The 12587-nt window shown below is 50.9% G+C and overlaps 1 protein-coding gene across 5 annotated transcripts in view; it reads right to left on the bottom strand.

Moving 5' to 3' along the window:
• The window catches only part of LOC147090655 (polyunsaturated fatty acid 5-lipoxygenase-like), a 56755-nt gene that overhangs the window by 14719 nt on the left and 29449 nt on the right, over positions 1-12587 (bottom strand). For all 5 annotated transcript variants that reach the window (XM_085977429.1, XM_085977428.1, XM_085977427.1 and 2 more), the window contains 2 exons: positions 10636-10722; positions 5498-5667 (listed from right to left, as the gene is read on the bottom strand). In XM_085977429.1, coding sequence (XP_085833555.1) covers positions 5498-5667; positions 10636-10722 — 257 coding nt within the window. The remainder of the gene's footprint in view (positions 1-5497; positions 5668-10635; positions 10723-12587) is intronic.

The raw sequence follows: 12587 nt of genomic DNA, 5'->3' as shown, positions 1-12587 counted from the left end.
TGATACCCGCAGCGACACACCGACCCCTACGCTGGCATCCGTTACACTGGACCAAGCGAGACCGCACCAACTGGCCAGTTCCACAATGGACATTAAGGTAAATGGTCACGATACAATCTGCCTTTTTGACTCTGGGAGCACGGAGAGCTTCATCCACCCCGACACGGTGCGGCGTTGCTCTCTCCCAGTCCTGCCTGCGCAACAGCGGATTTCTATGGCCTCCGAGTCCCAGTCGGCGGACATCGGCGGCTACTGCGTGGTGACACTCGTAGTAGACGGGACCGTGTACGATCATTTTAAACCTCTGGTCCTGCCTGACCTCTGCGCTGCCGTCCTGCTGGGGTTAGATTTTCAGTGCCACCTTAAAAGTGTTACGATGGCGTACGGTGGACCCCTACCCCCACTCACAGTCCGCAGCCAGCAGCTTCCAAATTGCCCACCGCGCACCAGGTGCAACCTCTCCACACTCAGAGTCACCCCCCCCCAACTGTTTGCTAACCTCACCCCCGACTGTAAGCCCATCGCCACAAAGAGCAGGCGATACAGTGCCGGGGACAGGGTTTTCATTCAAACCGAAGTGGAGCGGCTCCTGAAAGAAGGGATTATTGAGGGCAGCACCAGCCCCTGGCGAGCCCAGGTTGTGGTCGTTAAGACCGGCGAGAAGCAGCGCCTGGTCATCGACTACAGCCAGACAATAAATCGCTACACCCTGCTGGACGCCTACCCACTCCCCCGTATAGCTGATATGGTCAACCAGATCGCGCAGTACCGCGTCTTCTCGACCATTGACCTGAAATCAGTGTACCACCAGCTCCCCATCCGCCCTGAGGACCGCCAGTACACTGCCTTTGAGGCAAACGGCCGCCTCTATCACTTCCTTAGGGTTCCCTTTGGCGTCACCAACGGGGTCTCCGTCTTCCAAAATGCGTTGCAGGCCACTTTCCCATATCTGGACAATGTGACCATCTGCGGCCGTGACTTGCAGGACCATGACGCAAACCTCGAAAAATTCCTCCGCACCGCCCAACTCCTAAACCTGACATATAACAAGGAGAAGTGCATATTCCGCACAAACCGCCTCGCCATCCTTGGCTGTGTTGTGGAACACGGAGTCATCGGCCCCGACCCCGACCGGATGCGTCCCCTTATGGAACTTCCACTGCCCCACTGCCTCAAGGCCCTGAAGAGGTGCCTAGGGTTTTTCTCCTATTACGCCCAGTGGGTCCCCTACTATGCGGACAAGGCCCGTCCGCTGATCAAGTCCACCTCTTTTCCCTTGACGGCAGAGGCCCGCTTAGCCTTCCACCGTATCAAGGAGGACATTGCCAAAGCCACCATGCACGCAGTGGACGAATCCATCCCCTTCCAGGTGGAAAGCGACGCGTCTGACTTTGCCCTGGCCGCTACCCTCAATCAGGCGGGGAGACCCGTGGCCTTCTTTTCACGAACCCTCCAAGGCCCGGAGACCAGACACTCCGCTGTTGAGAAGGAGGCCCAGGCGATTGTGGAGGCTGTGCGTCATTGGAGGCACTACCTGGCCGGAAAACGATTTACCCTGCTCACTGACCAGCGTTCAGTTGCTTTTATGTTTAACAACAAGCAGAGGGGCAAAATCAAAAATGACAAGATCTTGAGGTGGAGAATCGAACTTTCCACCTACAACTACGAGATCTTGTACCGGCCCGGGAAGCTAAATGAACCCCCGGATGCGCTATCGCGTGGCACCTGCGCCAGCGCGCAGATCGATAGACTGCGGGCCCTCCACAATGACCTCTGCCACCCGGGGGTCACCAGGTTCTTCCACTTCATCAAGGCCCGCAACCTGCCTTACTCTATTGAGGAGGTCAGGACCATGACCAGGAACTGCCAAGTCTGCGCTGAGTGCAAACCGCACTTTTATAGACCAGACAGGGCCCACCTGATAAAAGCCACTCGCCCCTTCGAGCGCCTGAGCGTCGATTTTAAAGGGCCTCTCCCCTCCTCCGACCGCAATGTGTACTTCCTCAATATTATTGATGAGTACTCCCGTTTCCCGTTCGCCTTCCCCTGCCCGGACATGACCAGTGCCACGGTCATTAAATGTCTGAACAACCTCTTCACCCTGTTCGGCTTCCCCAGCTATATCCATAGCGACCGGGGCTCATCGTTTATGAGCGACGAACTCCGTCAGTACCTGCTAACTAGGGGTATTGCCACAAGCAGGACCACCAGTTACAATCCCCGGGGGAACGGACAGGTGGAAAGAGAAAATGCGACAGTTTGGAAGGCCGTCCTGCTAGCCTTAAAGTCTAGGGGCCTTCCAACCTCCCGCTGGCAGGATGTGCTCCCCGATGCGCTCCACTCTATTCGGTCACTGCTCTGCACTGCCACTAACGCCACCCCTCATGAGAAAATGTTTGTCTTCCCAAGGAAGTCCACATCGGGGACATCGCTACCGCCATGGCTGACGTCCCCAGGGCCGGTCCTACTGAGGAGACACGTGAGGACCCATAAAACGGACCCCCTGGTCGAGAGGGTCGACCTCCTCCACGCCAACCCCCAGTATGCTTACATCGCATACCCGGACGGGCGGGAGGACACAGTCTCCATAAGAGACCTTGCACCCTCGGGGGCTGCAGTAACCCACTACCCACTACCACCCCCCCCCACGATCCGATATCCAGCCCCAGCAGACGGCAGGCCTGGGCCCCGCGACCCGCTCGACATCTACGAGGACGACACGCCTGTGCCACAGCCTACGCTGGACTCGACGCCGGAAACTTCACTACCCCTGCCGTCGCCACGCAGATCACAGCGGCAGACAAGACCTCCGGAGAGACTCCAATACACTAACTTTTAATACACTTCACCCCGCCGGACTCAATTTTAAACAAGGGGTGAATGTGGTAAACCACTGTTTGTATTCCTGTTTGTCCTGTTTGTATTCCACTGTGTACATGCCTGGACATGCCTCGGCTGACTCCTCCCACAGGTCCTAGTATAAAGGTGACTGCTCCCCAGCCCTTAGTATCATGGACCGGTCGACCACGCGAGGCAGACCTCCATTCTGTTGTTAATAAAAGCCTTTAGTTACTCTTCTAACTCTCAGTCTTTTATGAGTAATTGATGGCGCATCACACGCTATGTACAACCTTGTAGGATAAAGGTCATAGAAACATAGAAACATAGAAGACAGGAGCAGGAGTAGGCCATTCGGCCCCTCGAGCCTGCACCGCCATTCAATGAGACCATGGCTGATCATTCACACTCAGTACCCTGTCCCTGCTTTCTCCCCATATCCCTTGATCCCTTTAGCCTTAAGAAATATATCTAACTCCTTCTTGAATATATTTAATGAATTGGCCTCTACTGTCTTCTGTGGTAGAGAATTCCACAGGTTCACCACTCTCTGGGTGAAGAAATTCTTCCTCATCTCTGTCCTAAATGGCTTACCCCTTATCCTTAGACTGTGACCCCTGGTTCTGGACTCCCCGGCCATCAGGAACATCCTTCCTGCATCTAGTCTGTCTAGTCCTGTTAGAATTTTATAAGTTTCAATGAGATCCCCTCTCATTCTTCTAAACTCCAGTGAGTATAAGCCCAATCGACCCAATCTCTCCTCATACGTCATTCCTGCCATCCCAGGTATCAGCCTGGTGAATCTTCACTGCACTCCCTCCACGGCAAGAACGTCCTTCCTCAGATAAGGCCACCAAAACTGCACACAATACTCAAATTGTGGTCTTGTGGGGGACTACGGTCTCCCGCGTAAAGAAATAGGCAACACAGCGAGCTACAAGAAATAGGTCTTTACTCCAACTCTCACAATACAGTACTGAATTCGTGAAGCCCGCGAACCTGTGATGACTCACGGATTGGTCACCTGCTGGAACCTGATTGGTTTTCCTTCTATCAGCAGCAGGCAAGTCTGAACGTGCCTTATTCCTCTCAGCTTGCAACTGTCTTGCGGGGGGAGGGGAATACAGCAGTTAAAAGGGCATTATACAGGTTTATCTACATACACACAGTGTTTCCCCAATGTGGCAACGCCACAGTCTCACCAAGGCCCCAACAACTGCAGCAAGACATCCTTGCTCCTGTACTCAAACCCTCTCGCTACGAAGGCCAACATACCATTTGCCATTTTAACCGCCTGCTGCACCTGCATGCTTACCTTCAGCGACTGGTGCACAAGGACACCCAGGTCTCGTTGCACTTCCCCTTCTCCCAATCTATTGCCGTTCAGATAATAATCTGCCTTCCTGTTTTTGTCACCAAAGTGGATAACCTCGCATTTATCCACATTATGTTGCATCTGCCATGCTTCTGCCCAGTCACCCAACCTGTCCAATGGCTGAAGGGTCGGTAACCAGAGGGCACAGATTTACAGTGATCAGCAATTGAAGCGACAGCAAGTCCTCTGAAGGATAATCCCCGCAATAAGAAGGCAAAACAAGGAATGAGAAACGACCATTCATTTCATCACACTGTGCCACCCCATACAGAGCCATCCACACCTTGAACTGGTGTGGACTCTCCCAGAGCCACTTATAGAATCAGAGAATAGCACAGCACAGGAGGAGGTCATTCGGCCCATCGAGTCTGTGCCGGCTCTTTCGAAGAGCAATCCAGTTAATCCCACTCCATCCGCTCTTTCCCCATATCCCTGCAATTTTTTCCCCTTCGAGTATTTATCCAATTCCCTTTGGAAGACTACTATTGAATCTGTATCCACCGCCCTATCAGGCAGCGCGTTCCAAATCCTAACGATAGAAACATAGAAGATAGGAGCAGGAGTAGGCCATTCGGCCCCTCGAGCCTGCTCCGCCATTCAATGAGATCATGGCTGATCATCCAAATTCAGTACCCTGTCCCTGCCTTCTCCCCATATCCCTTGATCCCTTTAGCCTCAAGAAATATATCCAACTCCTTCTTGAATATATTTAATGAATTGGCCTCTACTGCCTTCTGTGGTAGAGAATTCCACAGGTTCACCACTCTCTGGGTGAAGAAATTCCTCCTCATCTCAGTCCTAAATGGCTTACCCCTTTATCCTTAGACTGTGACCCCTGGTTCTGGACTCCCCTGCTATTGGGAACATCCTTCCTGCATCTAGTCTGTCTCGTCCTGTTAGAATTTTATAAGTTTCAATGAGATTACATAAAACCACTCGTTACATAAAAAGGTTTTTCCTCCTGTTGCCTCTGGTTCTTTTGCCAATCACCGTAACTCTGTGCCCTCTGGTTATCGACCCTCCAGCCATTGGGAACAGTTTTCCTTTATTCACTCTATCTAAATCCTTCGTGATTTTAAACACCTCGATCAAATCTCCTCTTCGCCTTCATCTTAATCTCCTGAGGGAGGAGAAACCTTTCCCAGAGAAAACCGTGAGACTTCTCCCCGACTCCCATGGACAACGGGACGGAATCTCAATCAGGAGATCAATCTAAGCTCAGGAGCCTTTCCCACTCGCCTCCCATATCCCAGATTAGCAAAGACTTCGCCGCCTATCACTTACTTGTGAATCGCAGACCATATCTTCAGGCCGTCATCTTTATAATAGTAGCCCTTTAGTTCATTGACTCCACGCAGCTCCAAGCTTTCTGGTAGGCACAATGATTGGTAGGTGATGGCGAGGAACTCTCTCTGAGTTAGCAAAGTGTGGCCTGCAACCCCAGCAGCAAATGCCTTTTGGATGAAGAACAAAGATTTAAGCCTATCTGTTGAGGGCAAGTGATCAGAGTTGGTGCAGACAAGGGATGGACAGTGAACTACAGATGAGGTTTTGTTTATATTAGTAAGAAGCCTAGGTGAAAGGCCAAGGCCCATAACAGAATGAAAGACTTGAATTTATACAGCACCTTTCACCACAGGACATCCCAAACCGCTTTATAGCCAAATGAAGTACTTTTTTCGAAGAGTAGTTGCTGTTGTAATGTAGCAAGCTCCCACAAAAGCAATGAGATAATGAGCAGATAATCTGGTTTATAAATGTTGATTTTGAGGGATAAATATCAGCCCAGGACACTGGGGATAACTCCCCTGCTCTTCTTCAAAATAGTGCCACGGGATCTTTTACGTCCACCTGAGAGAGCAGACAGGGCCTCAGTTTAACGTCTCATCCAAAAGACGCCACCCTCCGACAGTGCCGCACTCCCTCAGCACTGCACTGGGAGTGTCAGCCTAGGTTTCTGTGCTCAAGTCTCTGGGGTGGGACTTGAACCCACGACCTCTGACTCAGACTGAGCCACGCCTGACATATAGGGCTGGATTTTGATACTGGAGTCGGGTAGGAGGCGGGACTACAACTTTCGGGGTTGTAGTCCCGCCTCCATCGAGTTGTGGCCAACCCACGCGATTTTCACTTGATTGACCTTGTTGAGCCCGCCCAGCGGGCTCAGCAGGCCAAGTAAGGGCCACCCGGCAACAGGTGACGTCACAGATTGACATTTCATCTGTCAAGAGCTTTTGACAGATGAAATATCAGCGTTTGACAGCTGTTTGAAGCTGTCAAACACTGACAATCTGTATTCCAAGTTAATTCCTTCCTCTCAGGCTGATTTAGAGATCTCTCCAGAACAGAAAGCTGAATGCTGCAACTTTTGACAGCTCGCGGCCATTCTGCTTTCTGTGCCGGTGAGATGAGGGTCTCCCGAGACCCGAAGGAAGGAAGGCTGTAAAGGTAAGTAAAGGTAATTAAACTTCTTTAAACACTTTACACACACCAAACACACTTACCTCTGCACTCATGCACCCATCACTCACCTGAACATCGGACATCTCGAACCCTCCAAGCCCTTCAGCCCGACGGTCCGCCTCGCTAACTTGCCGTGGTTTGGAGCCGTCGGGAATCCCACACTTCAGCTATAAAAATAGGGATTAGGCTAAAAACTGCCTGTTAACTACCTGTTAACAGACAGTTAATTGGCACTAATCCCCTTCCCGCCTCGGGGAGGTGGGTCCCAGCACAGGTCAGGGACCCGCTTTCTTTGAAACTAGCATGGAGGCGGGTTGGGGGCGGGATGGGTTCGTGCCCCCACGATCGAGATTTTAACCCCCCACACGCCTCCAATCCCGCCTCCAGGACCCAATGAAAATCCTGCCCATGGTGTAGGACATTACTGAGTGTAGGAAAAAAACTGAGATAAATCAGTAATTAGTGGTTAAACGATATCAGTTTGAGTTTTAAGCGACTGATGGGAAGGGACGACAATGGAAAGGGTTGCACAGTTCTGAGGTCCTGGGATAGAATGAGGTGGTACAAGCAACCTTAATTCAACAAACAGAAGATGCAGGTAACAGAGTTTGGGGTTTAGCAGGAACAAGTGAGCAAATTTCAGAAGAGCAATGAACATAGTCTTTTCTTTGTCTTAGGCAGTCCCTCGGAATGAGGATGACTTGGTTCCACATTAAGAATGAGTTCTCAGGTGACTGATGAGTCCAATGCGGGACCTACAGTCTTTGTCACAGGTGGGGCAGACGGTGGTTGAAGGGACGGGTGGGTGGCGTGCTTGGGTTGACATGCGCTCCTTACGCTGCCTGCGCTTGGCTTCCGCTTGGTCCAGGCGAAGAGACTCGAGGTGTTCGGCGCCTTCCCGGATGCTTCTCCTCCACTTTGTGCGGTCTTGGGCCAGGGATTCCCAGGTGTCGGTGGGAATGTTGCACTTTTTCAAGGAGGCTTTGAGAGTGTCCTTGAAGCATTTCTGCTGCCCACCTGGAGCTCTCTTGCTGTGTGGGAGCGCCGAGTAGAGCGCTTGTTTTGGGAGTCTCGTATCGGGCATGTGGACGATGTGACCCGTCCATCGGAGCTGATCGAGCGTGGTCAAAGCTTCGATGCTGGGGATGTTGGCCTGAGCGAGAACACTGACGTTGGTGCGCCTATCCTGCCAATGGATTTGCAGGATCTTGCGGAGGCAGCATTGGTGGTACCTCTCCAGTGCTTTGAGGTGCCTGCTGTACATGGTCCATGTCTCTGAGGCATACAGGAGGGCGGGTATCACTGCTGCTCTGTAGACCATGAGCTTGGTGCTGGGTCTGAGGTCCTGGTCTTCAAACACTCTCTTCCTCAGGCGACCGAAGGCTGCACTGGCACACTGAAGGTAGTGTTGGACTTCGTCATCGACATCTGCCCTTGTTGACAGTAGGCTCCAGAGGTATGGAAAGTGGTCCATGTTTTCCAAGGCCTTGTCGTGGATTTTGATAATCGGGGGGGCATTACTGTGTGGTGGGGGCAGGTTGGTGGAGGACCTTTGTCTTACGGATGTTTAGTGTAAGGCCCATGCTCTTGTACGCTTTGGTGAAGATGTTGATGATGGTTTGAAGTTTAACCTCCAAGTGTGCGCAGATGCAAGCGTCGTCTGCATTCTGTAATTTGACGACAGATGATGGGACGACCTTGGATCTGGACTGGAGGCGACGGAGGTTGAACAGTTTCCTGTTTGTCCTGTAAATTAGCTCCACTCCAGCAGGGAGCTTACTGAGGGTGAGGTGGAGCATTGCAGCAAGGAAGATCGAGAAGAGCGTTGGTACGATGAAACAGCCTTGCTTGACCCCGGCCCGTACGTGAATTGGGCCTGTGGTGGAACCGTTGCTCAGGATCACGGCTTGCATGTCGTCATGAAGCAGGCGGAGACAAACTTTTGAGGGCAGCCGAATTTGAGGAGGACCCTCCATAATCCCTCACGGTTGACAGTGTCGAAGGCCTTTGTGAGGTCAAAGAAGGCCACGTACAGCGGTTGGTGCTGTTCCCTGCATTTCTCTTGTAATTGACGCGCGGTGAAGCTCATGTCCATTGTGCCTCTTAGCGGGCAGAATCTGCATTGCGACTTTGGAGTAGCATTGATAACATTGAGAAAAAGGTAGTGATGGACAAACGGTTTAGGCTGGAGATGAGAGTAATATTGGCTATCAGACAGGAGCAGATCCTTTTTATTTGAAAGGAAACCTGTACGCATTGTGTTTTACATTTGATTAGAACACCCTTTACTTACTGGGAAACAATGGACCGATGTAGCCCATAACTGCAGTTCCGTTCAGTCTGGGAGTGAATGGGGATTTACGTAGTCAAGCAACGTGAAGATTCAGATAGAGGGAGGAGAAGACCACGAGTTAGGAGGACCATGGCTGTCCAGGTCACTGCTCTGTCAGCTTCACCTGCAGGCCTGGTGGAGATGTTGGACAAGGATCTCAACGGCTGCAAAGTCCTCCATCAGGGTTGATGGGGTGAGTGGACTAAAGATCATCCAAGTTGACACAAAAATTTGAGACAGGAAATTGGCAATCTCAATCTGAGGCCACAAGGATGGATTATTTGGAGACTGGAAAAATGTCACACTAGTGCAACAGGGAGTGCCCTTCTGAGGTTAGGGATGAGATGCACTGTTGTGTCAATAAAAAGGAGCTTTACTCTGTATCTAACCTGTGCTGTACCTGCCCTGGGAGTGTTTGATGGGACAGTGTAGAGGGAGCTTTACTCTGTATCTAACCCATGCTGTACCTGCCTGGGAGTTTTGATGGGACAGTGTGGAGGGAGCTTTACTCTGTATCTAACCCGTGCTGTACCTGCCCTGGGAGTGTTGGATGGGACAGTGTAGAGGGAGCTTTACTCTCTATCTAACCAGTGCTGCACCGGCCCTGGGAGTGTTTGATGGGGCAGTGTAGAGGGAGCTTTACTCTGTATCTAACCCGTGCTGTACCTGCCCTGGGACTGTTTGATGGGACAGTGTAGAGGGAGCTTTACTCTGTATCTAACCCGTGCTGTACCTGCCCTGGGAGTGTTTGATGGGACAGTGTAGAGGGAGATTTACTCGGTATCTAACCAGTGCTGCACCGGCCCTGGGAGTGTTTGATGGGATAGTGTAGAGGGAGATTTAATCTGTATCTAACCCATGCTGTACTAACCTGGGAGTGTTTGATGGGACAGTATAGAGGGAGCTTTACTCTGTATCTAAGCTGTGCTGTACCTGCCCTGGGAGTGTTTGATGGGACAGTGTAGAGGGAGCTTTACTCTGTATCTAGCCCGTGCTGTACCTGCCCTGGGAGTGTTTGATGGGACAGCGTAGAGGGAGCTTTACTCTGTATCTAACCCATGCTGTACCTGTCCTGGGAGTGTTTGATGGGACAGTGTAGAGGGAGCTTTACTCTGTATCTAACCCGTGCTGTACCTGCCCTGGGAGTGTTTGATGGGACAGCGTAGAGGGAGCTTTACTCTGTATCTAACCCGTGCTGTACCTGCCCTGGGAGTGTTTGATGGGACAGTGTAGAGGGAGCTTTACTCTGTATCTAACCTGTGCTGTACCTGCCCTGGGAGTGTTTGATGGGACAGTGTAGAGGGAGCTTTACTCTGTATCTAACCCGTGCTGTACCTGCCCTGGGAGTGTTTGATGGGACAGTGTAGAGGGAGCTTTACTCTGTATCTAACCCGTGCTGTAACTGCCCTGGGAGTGTTTGATGGGACAGTGTAGAGGGCGCTTTACTCTGTATCTAACCCCGTGCTGTACCTGCCCTGGGAGTGTTTAATTCTGATGCTGGGTGCCTTTAAGGGAAAGTGTTCCATTCCCATGCACCAACAACCCATACCTTGATGGGCACAACATTTATATTTGAAAAAAACTCACAATGAGACTGAACAGAGAGAGCTTATCAAACGAGACTAACCTTGTTTATAATTCCATTTTCAGATGTCAGCTCTTCTCTGCCGCGAGTGTTTATCTCCAGCGTGAATCGCGTGTGAGGAGTAAGGAGCTGAAAGAATACATCAATTAATTGGAACCGGTAAGATCTGGTCCATCCTGAACTGGTAAGACAGGGCATCAAACCAAGAGAGGAAATACAGTGAGCTCCAAAGACATTCAGAGTACAAGGAGAATTCCAGTATACTAAACCACTCTCATTCAATCCCACTATAGCATCCCTATGGACCAAAGTCCTTCCTATTCAGTTCCACTGTATAAAATACCAATGGACCAACCTCTTTCTATTGAGTTCCAATATATAGAATACAGATTGGATTAAACCCGTCCCATTTAATCCCCTCGTCGTCTAATGGACCAACCACTTGCACACCCCATTGAGTCCCAGTGGATCAAAACATTCCCATTCGGTCCCAATATATATAATCCCAAGGGAGCAGTGCCCTTTCTTTCACTCCCATTGTCTAGAAGGCAAATGGTTAAACCCTTCTCATTCAGACCCATTCCATAGAAGATTAATAGACCAAACCCTTCCCTACTCAGTTACACTGTGTAAAATCTCACCGGATCCAATCACTTCACATTCACTGCATTCATTTCTGATATACAGAAATCTTGATTCAAGGAGGAGAGGGGGAGGTGGAGAGGCGGAGAGGTTTAGGGAGGGAATTCCAGAGCTTAGCGTCTAGGCGGCTGATGGCATGATCGCCATTGGTGGGGCGAAGCCGATCGGGGATGTACAAGAGGCCAGGATTGGAGGAACGCAGAGTTCTCAGAGGGTTGTGGGGCTGGAGGAAACATAGAAACATAGAAGCTAGGAGCAGGAGTAGGCCATTCGGCCCCTCGAGCCTGCTCCGCCATTCAATGAGATCATGGCTGATCATCCAAATTCAGTACCCTGTCCCTGCTTTCTCCCCATACCCCTTGATCCCTTTAGCCTTCAGAAATATATCCAACTCCTTCTTGAATATATTTAATGAATTGGCCTCTAATGCCTTCTGTGGTAGAGAATTCCACAGGTTCACCGCTCTCTGGGTGAAGAAATTTCTCCTAATTTCTGTCCTAAATGGCTTACCCCTTATCCTTAGACTGCGATCCCTGGTTCTGGACTCCCCGACCATCGGGAACATCCTTCCTGCATCTAGTCTGTCTAGCCCTGTCAGAATTTTATAAGTTTCAATGCGATCCCCTCTCATTCTTCTAAACTCCAGCGAGTATAAGCCCAATCGACCCAATCTCTCCTCATACGTCATTCCTGCCATCCCAGGTATCAGCCTGGTGAATCTTCGCTGAACTCCTTCCATGGCAGGAAGGCGACCAAAACTGCACACAATACTCAAGGGCAGCACGGTGGCATAGTGGTTAGCACTGTTGCCTCACAGCGCCAGGGACCCAGGTTCGAATCCGGCCTCAGGTGACTGTCTGTGTGGAGTTTGCACATTCGCCCCGTGTTTGCGTGGGTTTCCTCCGGGTGCTCCGGTTTCCTCCCACAGTCCAAAGATGTGCAGGTTAGGTTGATTGGCTATGATAAATTGACCCTTAGTGTTAGGGGGATTAAAATGTGTGGGGTTATGGAGATAGGGTGGGATATGTGTTGGTGTAGGGGTTACGGGGATCGGGTGGGATATGTGTCGGTGCAGGCTCGATGGGCCGAAATGGCCTCTATCTGCACTGTGGGGTTTCTGTGATTCTTCTGTGATTCTGTGTGGTCTCACCAAGGCCCTGTAGAACTGCAGCAAGATATCCTTGCTCCTGTACTCGAATCCTCTCGCTACGAAGGCCAACATACCATTTGCCTTTTTAACCGCCTGCTGCACCTGCATGCTTACCTTCAGCGACTGGTGCACAAGGACACCCAGGTCTCGTTGCACTTCCCCTTCTCCCAATCTATTGCCATTCAGATAACAGAGGAAGTTG

This window comes from Somniosus microcephalus, unplaced genomic scaffold (genome assembly GCF_052327205.1).
Source record: "Somniosus microcephalus isolate GS21.2 unplaced genomic scaffold, FLI_Smic_1.0 unresolved_chr4, whole genome shotgun sequence".
NCBI lineage: Eukaryota > Metazoa > Chordata > Chondrichthyes > Squaliformes > Somniosidae > Somniosus > Somniosus microcephalus.
The sequence above is the reverse complement of the archived record's forward strand: the minus strand, read 5'-3'. Positions and strand labels throughout refer to the sequence as shown.